The sequence below is a fragment of the Tursiops truncatus genome, chromosome 10 (genome assembly GCF_011762595.2).
Source record: "Tursiops truncatus isolate mTurTru1 chromosome 10, mTurTru1.mat.Y, whole genome shotgun sequence".
Lineage (NCBI taxonomy): Eukaryota > Metazoa > Chordata > Mammalia > Artiodactyla > Delphinidae > Tursiops > Tursiops truncatus.
This window is the reverse complement of record NC_047043.1, coordinates 25,411,191-25,432,073: the sequence shown is the minus strand read 5'-3', so window position 1 is coordinate 25,432,073 and position 20,883 is coordinate 25,411,191. Positions and strand designations below refer to the sequence as shown.

The 20,883-nt window shown below is 37.8% G+C and overlaps 1 protein-coding gene across 1 annotated transcript in view; it reads right to left on the bottom strand.

Moving 5' to 3' along the window:
- The window catches only part of PKHD1 (PKHD1 ciliary IPT domain containing fibrocystin/polyductin), a 424,868-nt gene that overhangs the window by 11,767 nt on the left and 392,218 nt on the right, over window positions 1–20,883 (bottom strand). The window contains exons 61-64 of the mRNA XM_033864110.1: window positions 18,612–18,747; window positions 17,344–17,431; window positions 8,818–8,925; window positions 2,408–2,566 (exon numbers count right to left, since the gene is read on the bottom strand). Of these exons, the coding sequence (XP_033720001.1) occupies window positions 2,408–2,566; window positions 8,818–8,925; window positions 17,344–17,431; window positions 18,612–18,747 (491 nt within the window). The remainder of the gene's footprint in view (window positions 1–2,407; window positions 2,567–8,817; window positions 8,926–17,343; window positions 17,432–18,611; window positions 18,748–20,883) is intronic.

Here is a 20,883-nt window from a genome sequence, read left to right as displayed (position 1 = left end):
AAGTGAGCCTGTAACTTCAAAGAAACGATTGACAGTATTTGTTGCCAGTGATCTAAGTCAAGCTCACATGGGAAATTTTAGAACTTTAGAAAAATTTTATCAACTACTGTAAGCTTCACAGATTTCTAATTCTGTTGCTATTAACGTGATTTTTAAAAAAAATTATAGAAGGAAATATATCAGCATTTTGTAGACCTGCATAACTCAGTGAAACAACGTTTCCTAAATGGCCAAAGCATAATGTTTGTTTCTGCATGCGCAAAATCTCTATTCAAAGTACAAGGTAGACTGGTGCATTTTCATGTAACAGAACACAAAAAGTACATTGAGATGTACCTTTAAGTAACTTCCTTTTGTCCAGTTTGGGTGCAGTATCAAAGAAGAATGTCTACAATATCTGTAAAGGTTATTAATATTCTTCCTTTTTCTACTATGTAGCTGAGTGAGGCTAGATTTTCTTCATATACTTCAGCCAAAACAATACATTGCAACAGACTGAATGCAGAAGCTGCTAAGAGAGTTCAGCTGACTTTTTTCAGGCAGACATTAAAGAGGTTTATAAAAAATGTCATTCTTTTCACTATATATTTTTAAAACATAGTTTTTAAATTAAAAATATGTTATATTAACATATAAGGCATGTCTTATTTGTATTTTAAAATAAATTAATAAATAAGCTTTACATGTTCTCTCTTAACTTCTAATTTGGAAATACTGATAGATAGAACACACAGTGACAAAACCTCTTTGGGGATTTTGATAATTACTGAAAGTGTGATGAGGTCCCGAGATCAAAATTTTGTAAAGTGCTGCTCTAGTCTGTACAACTGGATCAGAGAATCACTTTCTAGGAGGAAGATGGGGAACAGTATCCTCTCTGATTCTAAAGTAATAAATGCTAATTACAGCAATATGAAAAATACAGAAAGATATAAAGAGGGAAATAGAAATTACTCATACAGAACTGATTACTATGTATTTTTTCATGAAGTTCCTCCTAATCTCTTTATATTTTTTAAAAGAAAGTTAGAAGTCTGTGTCCAGTCAAGAAAATATGGAAATTAAATACAGGGAAATGTGTCCAAAGATATTGAAAGGTTGAAAAAGCAAAAAGAGGACACTGAGATAACTGATAATTTTACTAACTGCAGGAAGAAGCGTCCTCTAGAGTTGGGTGAACAAAAGAGAAGAGATGGGGTGAGCAAGCTTAGAGGACAGTCCCTCCATGGCTGGGAGGTTTAGCTATAAAATGGAGGATGAGAATTAAATCACCTACTTCACAAACCATGAGATTAAAAATTATGAAAGGTCTTTACTTTCAAACCAGAAAGCACTATTCACATATACACACGTACACACACACACATGCGCACACACAGATTTTTTAGATTTTAAAACAAAGACCAAAACCCGTGATGCAACAAATCACAGGCAACAAACCAGGATGAGATCCCATTCTTCCTGAGAAAGACAAGGGATCCTTGAGTTTTCTTTAAGTCTGTGAAGCCTGATGATGCCAGGGAGGGAGGGAGAGACCAGGCTGAAGCTTGGTTCAAACTAAAGAGCATCTAGTGGAGCTTCCATCCCTCAGCATCTCTCAGAAATCCAAGCATAGTGAGCTGTCTAGTGGTGGCACCAGGCTACCTCCTCTTTCCTTTCTTAATTTTTCACTTTCTCTCTTTGCCTCTCCTCATTTCACCTCTTTTATTCTCACTCTTCCTTATCACTTTGGTTTCCTAGTATCTCCTAATATCAAAGTGTTTCATCCATGTCTCCACCCACTGCCCCCCGCCCCCAAAAAAAGAAAGAAAGAAAAAGATCAGCTTCTGGGAAAATGCCTAAAAACACAATTTCTATGCTCCTAGTGAAAAAAACAACAACAAAAAAAAACCACACCAAGCACTCTCTTCCTTCTTCTGAAAAAGCAGAGGACATTCCCCCTTTATTGAACTCTCCTTTTGGAGGGTCACATGGGCTGTAGGGCACAGTGTTTCAAAGAGTCAGATATGGAGAGAACCAAAGTTTGATCCTGGTGGTGAAACCTTGGGCAAGTCACTTAGCCTTTCTGGGCTTCATGCTCCACCCCTGAAACACAGATGTAGTACTTAGTACCTACTTCATAGAGTTGTTGTGAGAACTGAATGAATTCACATCTCTAAAGTACTTAGAAGCCTATCCATAGTGAGTATTCAAAAAATAAGAGCTGATATTATTATTGCTATTATTATTATTTAGAATTAGACAATCCTTGTTTCTACTGTATGAGTTGAGTAATTTGGCTCCATGTAGTTTGATATGTTACAGAGGCTCATAAAAATGTCTCTTTGGGGGAAGAAAAAGAATAGTTAATATATTGTACATGATGGCATTTCCTTCAGATATTTTTACTAAAAAAAAAATTACATACTTCTGCTTTTGCTTTTCTTAAACCAACAGCATACGAGGCAGTACAGAGCCAGCCACGAGACCCCTGAGCACAGGGAAGCAGCCAGTATGATCGTGGGCCTCTCGGATGGAGTTGCAGGTAAGACAGCAAACAGCCTGGAGCGAGCTGTAAAATTGACCCCTGTTAAAAAAAAAAAACCAAAAATAACAAAATAGTAACAATAGCTTATTAATAAGATGCTAATATAAAATACTGTGGAAAAGATATGGTTACAATAGTACCTGGCACATAGTTGATTCAATAAATATTTATTGAATTAGATGATTCAATACATGAGTCAATAATAAATCCAAGACTCATATTTCTAAAGAATTTCAAGATTCCAACAATAATATATGATTGTTCTTTCCACTTCTGTCCATTATGATGGGGAATTCTTCCAATGCTGTCCTATTTTCGACCTTTTTTCTCCACCAGTGCAAAGCTGTAGCTTCACTCTCATGTTCCACTAATTAGAACAGAAGCACTCTGGACTCCAGATTGCGTGAAACTACTTGCTATGACATATGTATCTCATTTCAAATACAACCTGTAACACATCAAAACAAGGGCACAGGGACTCCTACTATGGAACCAAGAGAATTTCTAAGGTCCATAAGAATTCTGTTATCTGGAAAACTAGGGGTAGAGCAGGGATAGATGGATAGAGTCACCGTGGCTATGGACGAAGGGGCAGAATGGCCGTTCCCTTCAGGGAGGACATCTTTCTAAGAACTCGTCTCAAACTCCTCCCTGTTTTGTAGACTGAAAAATTTGGTTCTCACTCCATTAGTGTTTTTGAAGCAAGGTAGAAAAGAATCTAAAAAAGCAAGAAAACAAAGCAAACAAACAAACAAACCCTGTCTATACACACAAAAACCTGTACACACGTGTTTGTAGCACCTCAATAACCACCCAAACCTGGAAACAATCCAAATGTTCTTCAACAGATGAATGAATAAACCAACTGTGTTTTTTTCAGGCAATGGAGTATGACTCAGCCAAAGAGAGAAAGAGAAAAAGAAAAAGGAGTGGGGAAGAGGATGAGGAAGAGAGGGAAGAAGGATGGAGGGAGAGAGGGAGGGAGGAAACTATTAATAACCTGTAACTACTGAGATGAACATCCAAAGCATTATGCTGAGTGAGGAAAGCCCATCTCTAAGGGGTATATATAATATGATTCCATTCATATGACATTTTAGAAAAGACAAAATTATACAGATGGAGAAGAGATCAGTGGTTGCAGGGATTAGTGGGAGGATGTGAGGACAGAGGAACAGCATAAGGGAGACGTCTGGGAAATGTTCTGCATCCTGATTGTGGGGGTGATTGCATGAATCTATATATATCTTTGAATTCATAAAATGACCCCCTAAAAATCATCATTTTTACTGTATGCTATTTCAAAAAATAAAAATTTAAAAACTTTGCCTATAATTTTGGGAATGATAGATATGTTCATCATCTTAACTGTGGGGATGGTTTCATGGAAGTATAGATTCATCAAAGTTTATCTGACTGTATGCTTTAAATATGTATAGCTTATCATATGTCAATTATATCTCAAGACAAAAATTTAAAGTCAAAAAAAAAAACACTTGCCTGTGATCATAAGTTAGCTATAACCAGTATTTTTGAGTAGGTCGTTCAAAACAAACAAACCCCAAATCTCTGCTTTCATTTGAATAATTCAGGCAAAAGCAGAGCTTGTATTTTCTCTACTCAAGGAAACACCATGTTTTCTTTGCTGTGCTTTCCTTGGGCTGAACCTGACAATTTGATTGGAAGTCACAGTTAGAGCTCCAGTCTCTTGACTCCTGGCTGACTCGGTCCCAAAGCTACTATAACAAAATTATCTAGAAATGCTTCTCCTGTGGGTACATCTTATCCTTGAGCCATATTTGGCTTGTTTGTTATTAATTAGTTGCTTTTTATGGGCAACTGAATAAGCTAACTCTAGCCCAGAGACAGGGGTATGGATTTTACTAGGGATTTACAGAATTAAGAACAAAATTCTTTATTCTTTTATCCATTTTCCAATAACTGCTCAGTGATTGTTTACTTCACCACGTGGATAAGTTACTGTTCTCATTCTTAGGATACTTACAAGCCAATAAATGAAATAAGATACACATACAAATATTTTCCATACAAATCAGAATGTGACCCATGCCACCAGAATAATGCAAATCAATTGCCTTGGAAGGTTATTTTCTAGGAATATGATTGGGGAAAGCTTCCCAGAGGAGAGAGTATCTAGATGGGGCTCTGCAGGTTGAGCAAATAAAGACAGAAAAGAGAAAAAAAGCAATCGATGTTGAAAAAAGTACTGCCAGGAGATACTAGGAATCAGTGCAGGAAAGCATGTGAGGCAAATTCTGGCGGGCATTAAATGGCAAAAGCCAAAAGGCCCTTGACAACATTCTGAAGGCGATGAGGTGTCACAGATGGAAAAATTCTGACCTGGGAAGGGGCATGAGCCACCTGTGATATAGAAGATCAAGCCATGGAAGTGTTTAGAACACAAATAATGACAGAGAGGCTGAAGTCAGGCCTGAGGTTTATAAGCCTGGAGCAGTAACCTGAGTCTAAGGGTGAAGACCACCAGTTTTTAAATATTTTTACCAGCAGAACATTATTTAAATGTAATCTTAGGCAGAATCTCAGTATACCCACTTATTCATAAACAAATATTTATTTGTTTTTGTTTTTTTTTTTTAACACCCTGAGGATGTAATGCTGAACTAAGCAGAATTCCTGTCCGTCCTGGGACTTAGGTTCTAATGGGGGACAGAGCAGGCAGGCAATAGACAAACAAGCAAATACACAGATACTCTGACGCTAGAGAGTGATGAGTGCCATGCAGAAGTCAGAGGATGGCTGGAGAGGGGAGCAGGGTTGAGACTGTGGTGTGGACAGAGTGAGGCAGAAAAGGGCTCTCTGAGGAGGTTACATTTGAAAAGAAACCTGGGTGAGCTGGTGAGCGAGCCACGAGAAGTTAGGGAGGAGGAATATTCCAGACTCGGAAACGGCCACTGCAGTTGAGTTTTTCTGGGTTGGGTGGCAGGGTGCATCCTGTCTCAACCCAGCGGCCCTGGAGAACCCCCTAAGAGTCCCATGGCTCCAGGAAATGGTTAGAGAAACCACAGCCTAGACCATGGTAATGACAATGCATGTGGAAAGGTTGGGTGGGAAGTCGGTAGAACAAACTTCACAGACACTCTGCCCTCTTGACAGTGTCTCAGGAAGTTCAGAAACAGATAAATGAGCTGGATTAGCCCACATGTTATAAAGACTTATGAGGATTCCATACATACTTGGTTAGACCTATGTAACTTCTCAGTTCCTCAATTTCTATATTTCCAAAATAGCACAGCGATTATAGTCAATGATACTGTATAATAAACTTCAAAGTTGCTAAGAGACTAGGTCTTAATTGTTCTCACCACAAAAAAGAATGATAATTATGTGATGTGATAATTATGCGATGCGATATAGGTGTTAGCTAACACTACAGGGATAATCATATGGCAATATATAAATATATCAAACCACCATGCTGTACACCTTAAACTTATACAGTGTTCTGTCAATTGTATCTCAGTAGAAAATAAATTATACATATGTATATGTATGTATATATATACATATACATATATCTTTAATGAACTAAGTCCTTAATTATAAGTCTTTGGTGTATCTACAGAGCTGAAGAAATGTATGTCTTTGTATGCAGTGATCAATGAAACATTGATTAAAGTGACATCTATTTCCACTTAAAAACATAAAGACATGGACAATGTTGGAAACTTTAGAAAGACAGATTGCCAACTTCCATGATCTAAATATAATCAGGAATCACATCTCCCATTATCTGCCATCTCTGGGCATTAAGCAGATGTTGAATTCTGTCCTTTTTCTTCAGTTTTAAGAAAAATAAATAAATAATGAGACAAAAAATACTAAAATAGGAATAATGATGTGTTCCTCTCTCTAAGGGAGAAGAGGGAAAATAATGAAAATGACTGCAAGTCTTCTGCTTGATTCAGGGATGAAGCAAAAATTACAGTCCCATGAATCAAGGCTTGTCACAGCTGTTCTTTTGGAGCTTACTAAAAAGGAGAAATGTCATTGAGTGGCCTAGCAACGTGAGGATGAGAGCTGCTTTCCCAAATAATTCCAGCCTTAGACACTGATACACCTGGAAACAAGGAGTCCCTCTCAGGATCTGCACTGGTAATGAACAGGTGGCTATGGGGTCACAGAAGTGCAGGCCTTCTGATGTTTTCTATTTCTCCTCCATCTTTTCTCTTCTCACTTAAACAGAGCCTCACCTCATAGAGTCAGTCTTGAAAATTACGAAGAATAATTTAAGGAAAATTCTAAAGGAAAACTTCTCAAGACGATTCCTCATTTAGGGGACTTTACAAGCTGAAGGTGGAAATTAAAGGAAGCAGTAGTCCAGTAAATGTGAACACCAGAGCTGGCTCAAAATCGCACTGTCACCGAGAAGCTGCTGTCTACACTATAGTTTACATCCGGTTGTATAACTTATGCCTTAAAGTAAACTGGATGAAGTATTTAGTCTTAGTTAGCCACTGAGGAAACTGGAGGGCAATGGTCTTTTAAATATGCAGCAAATCGGGACCAAAGGATCCAGCTCTGCATGTGTTACCCTTCAAAATACATCCTTGGGAATCCCATGGTCAAGGCGCTGAACATTCTCCATGAATCTGTGCTTACATCAGGACAACGTCTTAGGTATTATAAGAATAGGTGCCCTATGCAATTAATACTACTATCTGACCCCAGATGGTATTCCCTTTGTGAAGAAAAATTGTCCAAAACTTGGAACTGAGAGAAAAATAATGATTACAGATCTTAACAATATCACACTGGAGCATTTTCAAACAAGCCCATCCAAGGTTTATCAAATTCTCTGGAACACACTTTTGTTTGACTTAATATTCAATATTCAGGGGTCCAGTCTTGTGAATTTGTAGAAGACTGGTAAGCTGCAAGTGATTTTCATCCAGTAAGAATGGAAGTGATATTTGTAGACATGCAACTCAAAGATTAGAGTTTGATTGCCCTGTATCCAATTTAGCAAACTGATTTCAAAGCAGTCCTTTCCAGGCTATAAACCTTGCCATCCTCCTGGTTCCCTCATTAAAGAGTAAAGTAACTTGTTGACAAGTACTCATTATATATTTTCATGAGAGCCATATTTTTAACTTTTTGAAAAGTATACTGGTGGTTTGAATTTAAGTTTCATGAAGGAGAACTAACACCTGGCCTTAATTAAATATTTGTTGTTGGGCTTCAGACACCTCACATCAAAACATTTAATTTCCTTTGCCATTTCCAATATCTAAGCAGTTTAAATCCACTCATGATTGTTCTAGTGTATTTTTTAAAACTTTGCATTATCACAGCTGTGCATTAACTACTTTCCACAACTGCATGTCTTAAGTACCAGACTAATTTCCCTGACTCAAATTAATAACTGATTATAATTATCTACCTTTCAGTTCAAACGTGATGTTAGTATTTTTAGAACTCTTTCAGATGCTCTCTTAGGGGAGGAGGGTTTTTTTCTGGTAAATTACAATATTTAGATAACTTTTTTCAGGTGGTAATTCTGTGTCTCTATCAGAGTTCAATCCTTTATAAAAAGGATGTCCAAAACTGGACTCTCGCTACTCCTCTGTAGGGTGCAGCCTGGACTCTACCCATCATGGAAATGGGAGAGTAGTATTTTTCATAAGCTCATCTGGCTTTGAAGTTTAAGTAACATATTATTTACTACAAAGTTATTGAATAGTATTACACTCTAATAAAGCAAAATTTGTCAAGAATACTTCCGAAGGGAGAAGGTTTCTCTTTAATGTTTTGTCAAGAAGAACTGGATCATATAAGCAATTTACACACACCTTATACCTACCCTTCTAAAGTACCAAGATTTTGAGTGGGTATAGTCACCATTTTAAAGGTGCGGGTGGGGCAGTGGATGAGGAGGGCAGGACTGAAAGATAAGATTTCATAATACTTGATACCCCAGGACTCTCCTTCTTATAAATTAAAATTCTTAAATTAATACCCAACCAAGTTCCATCAAATGTCATAGAAAAAAAATAGAACATTCAAAGTAAATTTTAATAACTAGAGGAAAATGTACATTTGGATTCTTGCTTACCATGATTCTCATGAGGCTTGATTCCTACATGTGTTCTTGCTTCTGACACCTTAACGATACAACCAAGGGGATTTTTTTCTCTAAACTACAATGACTTCTTATTCATGATAGAAGCTAGTCCGATTATAAAGGAGAAGGAGTTATATATTTTTTTTAAAAAGGAACAGATAATAAAAACACACTGTGCTGGAATTACCTGGAGGGAAAGTGACAGTAAAAATAAAGTGCCAATTTGACCCAGAGATCAAAACTGCCAAGTTGGAGAACCTCACATAACCATCTTGAGTTTCTGCCTGAGTACATCCTGCAAATAAACACAAAACCAAAAAGTGAATGTTAGTTACCTACACAAGAGCGATTTCTTCAAGTCTTCCCTGTAGAGAGGCAAATGGACAATATGGGAAAAAAAATTTAATTGAAGAGGTTACTAAATCCATCAGGCTTCTCTTAGACAAATCTTGGAACTAAATAATCCAAGATAGAATAATAACAACAAAAGCCAACATATATTGAAAGCTTACTATGCCAGACGTTGTGCTTTATATTCATCATTGTACATAAACTACACAACCCTATAAAATATACTATTACCAATATTCTAGAGATTAAGAAATAGACTCAGGAAAGGTTAAATTACATGGTGAGAGGGTTATAGCTCACTTCTGCCTGTTTTCAAAGTTTGTATTCTTAGCCCTTATTATATACTGAATATTTAAATGTCTCTCAAGAAAGAAAGTCTATTCTCTTTCTAGGTGGTCAGTTTCTAGGCTCTGCCTCTCTTCTATTCAAGGGATCTGTGGTTTATGCGGTGACAGAGTTAGGCCAATAGATCAGGACCACAGCAATGCATCAAATCAGGAGTGATAAAAGCTACCCTGTTCAGCAACTTGGATCGTCTGGGCTATGGTTTCCCTGAATAAAATGCAAAAAGGAAAGCTGACATCTTCTAACAATAGGCCATCCATTTATAAAGTAAAAGAAGGAAACTTAGCTCTGGATCCCATTCACAATGCCTTTAATTAGTCTTCTGACTCCACTATCCTCAAATTACTTTGCTAATTAACAGCTGCTCCATTTCACTCTGGAAATGTCACTATGATTGGTATGATGGACAATGAGATAGGAGAGTGGTCCTAAAGTTTAAAAATTGGTTTGAGATCTTTAAGGCTGAAAGGTATCATAAAGATAGAATATGCATAGTGTTCTATTTCTCAATTCAATTGCTCAATCCTTTTTGGGAAAACATTGTCTTTCTTCATCAATTTTTCAGAGCTAACTAAAATTTCCATTTTCAGAAACATCTTTTCCTTCATCTCTTCAGAGTCCCGAAATAAATAAAATGCCCAGAAAAAATGGAAATAAATAAGCCAAGACTGAAATAAATGATAGGCACCAAGACAAATGCCATTTATACTCTTTAAAACCTATATGCATCAAAATTATGGTCAATAAACTCTTGCAAACAGTGAACTGCAGAGTACAGATGTTCAACATGAAATCATTTGCTACAGTTTTCCCTTTGACAAACGTTCTTATTGTTCCCATCTTTGGAGGAATACAAAGCAGCATTTAATTGAAATGTGTCCGGCGAGCACAGTGAGTCTGCCTCATAGAACAGCCGCCAAACTGCCTAATGGAAAGTACTTTAGCTCCAAATCGGTTTGCTTTTGTATTAAATACAAGCTTGCCTCAGAGATCTCTACAAAGATTCCCATATATATCTACGATATTCTCAGCTTTGAAGCATATGTGCCCCAAAGCTGAGGCAGTTTGCTGCCAAGTACAGTACATGACTCTGGGGTTCATCATATCTCTGGAATGGTAATTGTAAAATAGACAAATGTCATTGACAGGCTCCCTGATCAAGCTGGTCCTGGCTGAGGGAACCTGGGAGGAGATGGGGTGTTGGGCTTCACATAAGATTGAAGTTGATGACATGCTTTATCAGGGAATGCTACTTGAATGTGATTCTGTAAGGCATAGGGTTTCTAAAATACTTTTCACCCCCAAAACGATCCCTCTTACCCTTAGCTATCCACACTAGCAAACTGTTACATCATTAATGTTGAGAGTTTATTTTTTTAGTATTAAGAACACATTTTTTCTACAACTAGGATCTATAGCTAAATATCAAAGGATCTGAAGGACCCTAAAATAATTGTCTTTGCGTATATAAACCCATTTTTGGTTATAACCTCTTTTTTTTTTGAACTGAAGAGGATTTACTGAGACAAAAGAACATGAAGTTAAACTGCAGAACAAAAGATTTAGGCTAGACATATAGACCAGGTTTTGTTGTTGTTAATTTATTTTTCTGCAGGAAATACTTAGAATAAGTTAGGTAATCCATGCCAAATGATTTTGCTTCCATTCTTTCTGAAGTTAAGGAGAAATATTTCATGATGTCTTCAAGAGATACTTTCAATCATTGAAATAGGGTGTTTGGTGATGTGGGCATTCTACAAAGAAGATGACACCAGATTCTTTTCCTATTTCATGACACTCACACACACGCACAAAAACGTGTGCATATAAGATGACCTCAGCCCATTCCTCATACGCTCTCATTGAATCTCCCAAAGAGAACAACAGAGAATATACTGATCCAGGGGAGTCAGTTGGCTTGAGCATGAGTTGGTGTTAATGGAGGAAAATAACAAACGGTTTCACGCCTCTTTCATTTTGCATGATCCAATATGATTCTAAGCTAGACAGTGATGATATCCTTGGGATAACTGAGAGGAAACCAAGGACGAATGGGGGGAGTATGTGTCAGGAGTGGGGCACAGTAAAGTATGGAGGCTGAGTAAGGTATAGTAGAGGAGTAGGTATGGGATACGATAAGGTATGGAGTGTGAGTAAGGAACTGGGTATGGGTAATGTATGCAGTATGGCAAGGTACATATTTTATAGGAGGCATGTGAATGAGCTTAGACTCAAAGCCAGGGTAGAGCAAGAAGTAACTGGAAGAGGGCAGACAGCAGAAGCAAGAAGAACTACAATCCTGCAGCCTGTGGAACAAAAACCACATTTACAGAAAGATAGACAAGACGAAAAGGCAGAGGGCTATGTACCAGATGAAGGAACAAGATAAAACCCCAGAAAAACAACTAAATGAAGTGGAGATAGGCAACCTTCCAGAAAAAGGATTCAGAATAATGAAGTGAAGATGATCCAGGACCTCGGAAAAAGAATGGAGGCAAAGATCAAGAAGATGCAAGAAATGTTTAACAAAGACCTACAAGAATTAACGAACAAACAAACAGAGATGAACAATACAATAACTGAAATGAAAAATACACTACAAGGAATCAATAGCAGAATAACTGAGGCAGAAGAACAGATAAGTGACCTGGAAGACAGAATAGTGGAATTCACTGCTGCTGAACAGAATAAAGAAAAAAGAATGAAAAGAAATGAAGACAGCCTAAAGACCTCTGGGACAACATTAAACACAACATTCGCATTACAGGGGTCCTAGAAGGAGAAGAGAGAGAAAAAGGACCCAAGAAAATAATTGAAGAGATTATAGTCGAAAACTTCCCTAACATGGGAAAGGAAATAGCCACCCAAGTCCAGGAAGTGCAAAGAGTCCCATACAGGAAAAACCCAAGGAGAAACACGCAGAGACATATAATAATCAAATTGGCAAAAATTAAAGACAAAGAAAAATTATTGAAAGCAGCAAGGGAAAAATGACAAATAATATACAAGGGAACTCCCATAAGGTTAACAGCTGATTTCTCAGCAGAAACTCTACAAGCCAGAAGGGAGTGGCATGATATACTTAAAGTGATGAAAGGGACGAACCTACAACCAAGATTACTCTACGCAGAAAGGATCACATTCAGATTTGATGGAGAAATCAAAAGCTTTACAGAAAAGTAAAAGCTAAGAGAACTCAGCACCACCAAACCAGCTCTACAACAAAGGCTAAAGGAACTTCTCTAAGTGGAAAACACAAGAGAAGGAAAGGACCTACAATAACAAATCCAAAACAATTAAGAAAATGGTAATAGGAACATACATATTGATAATTACCTTAAATGTGAATGGATTAAATGCTCCAACCAAAAGACACAGGCTCGCTGAACGGATACAAAAACAAGACCCATATATATGCTGTCTACAAGAGACCCACTTCAGACCTAGAGACACATACAGACTGAAACTGAGGGGATGGAAAAAGATATTCTATGCAAATGGAAATCAAAAGAAAGCTGGAGTAGCAATACTCATATCAGATAAAATAGACTTTAAAATAAAGAATGTTGCAAGAGACAAGGAAGGAGACTACATAATGATCAAGGGATCAATCCAAGAATAAGATATAACAATTGTGTATATATATATACCCAACATAGGAGCACCTCAATACATAAGGCAACTGCTAACAGCTATAAAAGAAGAAATTGACAGTAACACAATAAAAGTGGGAGACTTTAACACCTCGCTTGCACCAATGGACAGATCATCCAAACAGAAAATTATAAGGAAACACAAGCTTTAAATGACACAGTAGACCAGATAGATTTAATTGATACTTATGGGACATTACATCCAAAATCGGCAGATTACACTTTCTTCTCAAGTGCACACGGAACCTTCTCCAGGATAGATCACATCTTGAGTCACAAGTCAAGCCTTGGTAAATATAAGAAAATTGAAATCATATCAAGCATCTTTTCTGACCACAGCACTATGAGATTAGAAATAAATTACAGGGAAAAAAATGTTAAAACACAAACACATAGAGGCTAAACAATATGTTACTAAAAAACCAAGAGATCACTGAAGAAATCAAAGAGGAAATAGAAAATACCTAGAGACAAATGACAATGGAAACACAATGATCCAAAACCTATGGGATGCAGCAAAAGCAGTTCTAAGAGGGGAGTTTATAGCAATACAAGCCTACCTCAAGAAACAAGAAACATCTCAAATAAACAATCTAACCTTACACCTAAAATGGACTAGAAAAGAAGAACAAACAAAACCCAAAGTTAGTAGAAGGAAAGAAATCATAAAGATCAGAGCAGAAATAAATGAAATAGAAACAAACAAAATAATAGCAAAGATCAATAAAACTGAAAGCTGATTCTTTGAGAAGATAAACAAAATTGATAAACCATTAGCCAGACTCATCAAGAAAAAGAGGGAGAGGACTCAAATCAATAAAATTAGAAATGGAAAAGGAGAAGTTACAACAGACACTGCAGAAATACAAAGCATCCTAAGACACTACTACAAGCAACTCTATGCCAATAAAATGGACAACCTGAAAGAAATAGACAAATTCTTAGAAAGGTATAACCTTCCAAGTCTGAACCAGGAAAAAATAGAAAATACGAGCAGACCAATCACAAGTAATGAATTGAAACTGATATTAAAAATCTTCCAACAAACAAAAGCCCAAGACCAGATGGCTTCACAGGCGAATTCTATCAAACATTTAGAGAAGAGCTAACACCCATCCTTCTCAAACTCTTCCAAAAAATTGCAGAGGGAGGAACACTCTCAAACTCATTCTATGAGGGCACCATCACCCCGATACCAAAACCAGACAAAGATACTACAAAGAAAGAAAATTACAGACCAATATCACTGATGAATATAGATGCAGAAATGCTCACCAAAATACTAGCAAGCAGAATCCAACAACACATTAAAAGGATCATACACCATGATCAAGTGGGATTTATCCCAGGGATGCAAGGATTCTTCAATGTACACAAATGAATCAATGTGATAAACCATATTAACAAACTGAAGAATAAAAACCATATGATCATCTCAATAAGATGCAGAAAAAGTTTGTGACAAAATTCAACACCCATTTATGATAAAAACTCTCCAGAAAGTGGGCATAGAGGGAACCTACCTCAACATAATAAAGGCCATATACGACAAACCCACAGCAAACATCATTCTCAATGGTGAAAAACTGAAAGCATTTCCTCTAAGATCAGGAACAAGACAAGGACGTCCACACTCGCCACTATTATTCAACATAGTTTTGGAAGATTTAGCCACAGCAATCAGACAAGAAAAAGAAATAAAAGGAATCCAAATCGGAAAAGAAGAAGTAAAACTGTCACTGTTTGCAGATGACATGATACCATACATAGAGAATCCTAAAAATGCCATCGGAAAACTACTAGAGCTAATCAATGAATTTGGTAAAGTTTCAGGATACAAAATTAATGTACAGAAATCTCTTGCATTCCTATACATTAACAATAAAAATCAGAAAGCGAAATTAAGGAAACAATCCCATTCACTACTGCAACAAAAGGAAAAAAATATCTAGGAATAAACCTACCTAAGGAGACAAAAGACCTGTATGCAGAAAACTATAAGACACTGATGAAAGAAATCAAAGATAACACAAACAGATGCAGAGATATACCATGTTCTTTGATTGGAAGAATCAACATTGTGAAAATGACTAGACTACCCAAAGCAATCTATAGATTCAATGCAATCCCTATCAAATTATCAATGGCATTTTTTACAGAACTAGAACAAAAAATCTTAAAATTTGTATGGAAACACAAAAGACCCTGAATAGCCAAAGCAATCTTGAGGGAAAAAAATAGAGCTGGAGGAATCAGATTCCCTGACTTCAGACTACACTACAAAGCTAGAGTAATCAAGACAACATGGTACTAGCACAAAAACAGAAATATAGATCAATGGAATAGGATAGAAAGCCCAGAGATAAACCCATGCACTTATGGTCAACTAATCCATGACAAAGGAGGCAAGGATATACAATGGAGAAAAGACAGCATCTTCAATAAGTGATGCTGGGAAAATTGGACAGCTACACATAAAAGAATAAAATTAGAACACTCCCTAACACCATACACAAAAATAAACTCAAAATGGATTAAAGACCTAAATGTAAGACTGGACACTACAAAACCCTTAGAGGAAAACATAGGAAGAACACTCTTTGACATATATCACAGCAAGATCTTTTTTGACCCACTGCCTAGGTTAATGGAAATAAAAACAAAAATAAACAAATGGGACCTAATGAAACTTAAAAGCTTTTGCACAGCAACTGAAACCATAAACAAGACAAAAAGACAACCCTCAGAATGGGAGAAATTATTTGCAAACAAAGCAACTGATAAAAGTATTAATCTCCAGAATTTACAAGCAGCTCATGCAGCTCAGTATCGAAAAAACAAACAACCCAATAGAAAAATGGGCAGAAGACCTAAATAGATATTTCTCCAAAGAAGACATACAGATGGCCAAGAGGCATGTGAAAACATGCTCAACATCACTAATTATTAGAAATGCAAATCAAAACTACAGTGAGGTATCACCTCATACCGGTTAGAATGGGCTACATCAGAAAATCTACAAACAAGAAATGCTGGAAAGGGTGTGGAGAAAATGGAACCGTCTTGCACTGTTGGTAGGAATGTAAATTGATTCAGCCACTATGGAGAACAGCATGGAGATTTCTTTAAAAACTAAAAATACAATTACCATATGACCCAGCAATCCCACTACTGGGCATATACCCTGAGAAAACCATAATTCAAAAAGACACATGCACCCCAATGTTCATTGCAGCACTATTTACAATAGCCAGGAAGCAACCTAAATGCCCATCGACAGAAGTATGGATAAAGATGTGGTACATATATACAATGGAATATTACTCAGCCATAAAAAGGAACGAAATTGGGTAATTTGTAGAGATGTGGATGGACCTAGAGACTGCCATACAGAGTGAAGTAAGTCAGAAAGAGAAAAACAAATATCGTATATTAATGCATATATGTGGAATCTAGAAAAATGGTACAGATGAACCGGTTTGCAAGGCAGAAATAGAGACACAGATGTAGAGAACAAATGTATGAACACCAAGGGGGAATCGTGGGAAGGGTGATGGTGGGATGAATTGGGAGGTTGGGATTGACATATATACACTAATATGTATAAAATAGATAGCTAATAAGAACCTGCTGTATAAAAAAATAAATAAAACTAAAAAAAAAAAGTTCTGAAATACGTTGCAGCATAGATGAATCTTGAGGACATTATGCTAGGTGAAATCAACCAGTCACAGAAGGACTAACACTGTATGATTTCATGTATATAAAGTATCTAAAATAGTAAAACTTATAGAAGCAAAGAACAGAATGGTGGTTTTTGATTTTCATATGCACAACTCCAGAAAAGTAAATGAAGCTAGCAGTGGTACTGGGACTGAACAGGAAGGTAATGGAGGACCAAGAAAGCTGGAGAGGAGAAAATGAGCTCTCAGGGCCTATTCTGGGCCAGGCGCTTTGCATTTGCCATCACATTTATTCTTTATAACATTGAGAGCCAGTGCTTGTTTCCCCATAGAAACCACATAGTACCTATGACTTGATACTGTACCAGAGAATCATCTGTACATGATTAGGGGGCCATGACCTTTTCCTTACACCATACTGAAGATTCAGGTATGACAATAATACTCCTCACCATGTTGGCAGGGGTGGGGGTAGGTGGGCAGATCGTTTGTTAAACATTTCCTGCCAACCTAATGTTCCCTTTTGCAGACACTGGCATTGTAGACTGGTGGTGAAGGGGATTTCTTCCAAACTAACAAAGATACTGAGTATTAGCGGCTTTTGTTATAGATTCCCAACGGTAGCAAACATTTCTGTGCAGATGCAATTATAGCAGGTCTCCGAATGTCACAGGTACCTACCTCTCAGCATGGAATCTGATGTCCCTTCCAGAGAAACAGAAATGACCCAAGGCTCTGATGGGGGCCCCAACGACTCTACTCTCCGATTCTGGAAACAGGAAAAAAGGGGAAAAGTTGGACTCAGAAGAGAATTTTGTGAAGTTATCTGAAAAAGAAGAGGATTCACACAGAATCTTTTATAAAGCACACAATAAACAAAGGAAAAAAATAATAAATAAATATTTTCTTTCTCAGGTTAAGAAGAATATATCAAATTAGCTTACTGAGCAGAGAGAAGGGAGATTATTGCAAGAAAAGTTGGGGCAGGGCAGTGAAGAGGAGAAAGTTAAGTTAAGTTTACAGAAAAGGAGAGTGGCACGGTGTGCTGAGGGTTAATAAGGAAGGAAAGATTAAGACGACAAAGCAGGAGAGAGTTGGGTGAGTGCCAGGCTAGAGCAGAAGTGTGGACCTCAGGCCCATGGCCTTCAGCCCTCTGTAAGCACGTCAGCGGAGGCATTTCTAAAGTCAAGAGTGGAAAGCTGATTTGAGTATCATATTTCACTCTTCCCCCCTTGATATTAGTAAATATAGACAAGATAAAATAGAATCAGAGGGCATGGACACTGAAATTAGAATTAAGCACAGAAGCCTCTTGTTGATGCTGTACTTAACCACATACAGGAGAAATCATTTAAAATAACATAGAACTATAATGCAGATGTGATGGCATAAATTCCTTCATTAGCATATGAAATGACTTCTTCAGATATAGATCCAACACTTGGAGAACGCGAGATTTCTGAGAAGATACATGAGACCTGCTGTAAGAATGTGCTTGAGGAGGGCTTCCCTCGTGGTGCAGTGGTTGAGAGTCTGCCTGCCGATGCAGGGGACACGGGGAAGATCCCACATGCCGCGAAGCGGCTGGGCCCATGAGCCATGGCCGCTGAACCTGCGCGTCCGGAGCCTGTGCTCCGCAATGGAAGAGGCCACAACAGTGAGAGGCCCGCGTACCGAAAAAAAAAAAAAGAATTTGCTTGAGGAGAAAAAGTATCAGAATTCTATTTTTACCCTTGATCAAATTCTGGGCACTTATAGAAAGTGGAAGGAAAGCAGGCTGTGAAATGGAAGGAAAATAATGAAAGTAGTTAGATGTTCTAAGTGCACCAAATGTCACAGGGTGGGCACTCTGTACATGTGTATCTTGAAGATGATGCAATGTGAAACATGCGCCAGATACAACATGGTACCCGGCTCTGAATAAAGATTGTTACCTGGGCACAAGGTACCTGCTTATCCAGAAAAACGAGCTGTGGTTGTACTGTAAGTTCTTTTCCCACTTCTCCATCTGAAGGCTGGACTAGGACTGAAAGACCATAGGGCCGAATATATATCAAGTTCCCAGTTTCGAAATTGCTTGTATTTCTGGCACATGTTAAAAAAGAAAAGAATACATGCCTAAGATTACAGATATCATATCACTGCAGTAGCTTTTTTCCATAACACGTTATTACCAGTGAGAAGATTTGCATTTGCCTTTGTTTCTAGAAACTGAATAATACACTGTATAGCAAACATGACCTTATAACTAAAGAATAATTATATATTTACTTTATATGTTTGCTTTGCCATAGGAAAGAATGCACACTGGTTGGGGCGGGGGGGGTGGGGGAGGTGGGAGGAGAACATACTATGAACTTAGATTTTTATCACAATTTGTTAATATCAGCTCCAAAAAAGCCTTAGTGAGGCAACTTATCAGACTAAAATATTTAGAAGGTGGGGATGTGTTCTAAGTATGCTAGTAAACCAGCTCTCCCCCAAGAGGTGTTAGTGTTTTCCAATTTCCACAGTATAAATACATTCACCATGGCTAATTCTGTGGTACCAAGATGACGTCACCGAAAAGAACTGGAAAGAGATGCCTGGGAGCAACCTCCCACACCACTGTTTCACATGGAATAGCTCATTTAATCTCACAACCACCCTTTCATGCTCATTGTCTCCACAGGATGCTTGCACTAAATAGAATCGACAACTGTGGAATTCATTGATTAATTGATTTCAGTTCAATGAAGTCCTTAGGGAGAATAATACTTATTTATAATTAATATATGCTGAGCACTTACACCCTGTACCAAGTACTAGTCTATGCTTTCCACCTATAAACTCATTGCATCTTTAAAGTGGCACTATGACATAGGTACTCTTATTTGCACATGAAGAAACTGAGGTCCAAAAAGGCTTCAGTATTTTTCCAAAGGTCTTACCAAGAGTAAGTGTATGACCAAGGTCCAGAGCTATACTGTTTTTCATCTCTTTTGAGCACATTAATTGCTGATGTGACTTAGCAATAAAATGGAATAATTATAAAATAAAATAGTTACATAATTCATGATACCTCAAAACATCTTTTTACCGGAGCTTTGGTATTTTGGAAGACCCAAGGCAGCGCTATTAAACGAATATTCTGGGTTATACACCTATTGTCCCATTAAGCCTATTGTGTATTACACATCAGAGGCATGCAATAGAGTTTTAGCAATTAAATGGATATATATAGACACCATATATCACACATATTACCCTAATATAGGGTAATAGATTACCGTCAAAACACCCTAGGTCAGGTCTAACAAGGCTTTGAGGTTTTTTTTAAATAGTATCCTACCCAGCCCTCAATTAAATGCTTGTGAGTCAACTACTTGGTCCCCTGATCTTTTTTTTTTTTTCTTATGTGAGGAGAAAAGGATATTTATTTTAACAGAGAGTGTATGTGAGGTAAAGGTGACAATTAGTCCTAAGAAGAGGAAACAGTGCAAGAACAAATACAGAGGATCACAAACTATGAAGTTTCTGTAGGGAGCAATTTCCCTCTCCCTTGAGAATCCTGGAAAATGGGGGATGGGGCATGTGTGGTCCTACGAATCCCTTTTGGTCATTTGCCAGCTAAAGCCCTGACCTCTGCTAGAATCACTCACTGGGAATTCCACACACACTAGTCTGATCATCATTTATTAGTTTGCTTAGCCTGAATGAGTAAGGCTCCTTTTTATTTAAAGAAAAAATTGAAATCATATTTTAAAACCCCATGTTATTCATTGCATCCTCTATGGCTCCTAGGTTACTGGAAAATTCTAACATTGTTATCACATACTATTTCTCCACTGGCCTATTTTTTTTTTTTTTTTTTTTTTTTTTTGGTATGCGGGCCTCTCACTGCTGTGGCCTCTCCCGTTGCGGAGCACAGGCTCCGGATGCGCAGGCTCAGTGGCCATGGCTCACGGGCCCAGCCGCTCCGCGGCATGTGGGATCTTCCCGGACCGGGGCACGAACCCGTGTCCCCTGCATTGGCAGGCGGACTCCCAATCACTGCGCCACCAGGGAAGTGGCCTATTTCTTAAAAGCTTTCTGATGCAGGACAGGATGTAGGCTGGCCGTGTAGGTTAAAGAAACCAAAAGACTCCATCCAAGGTCCTGACATAAGTACGTTGATGTCTAGAGACGAAGGGATGGGAACCAACTACCTGAACACTTGCTAAAAGGCCCGTCCCTGACACA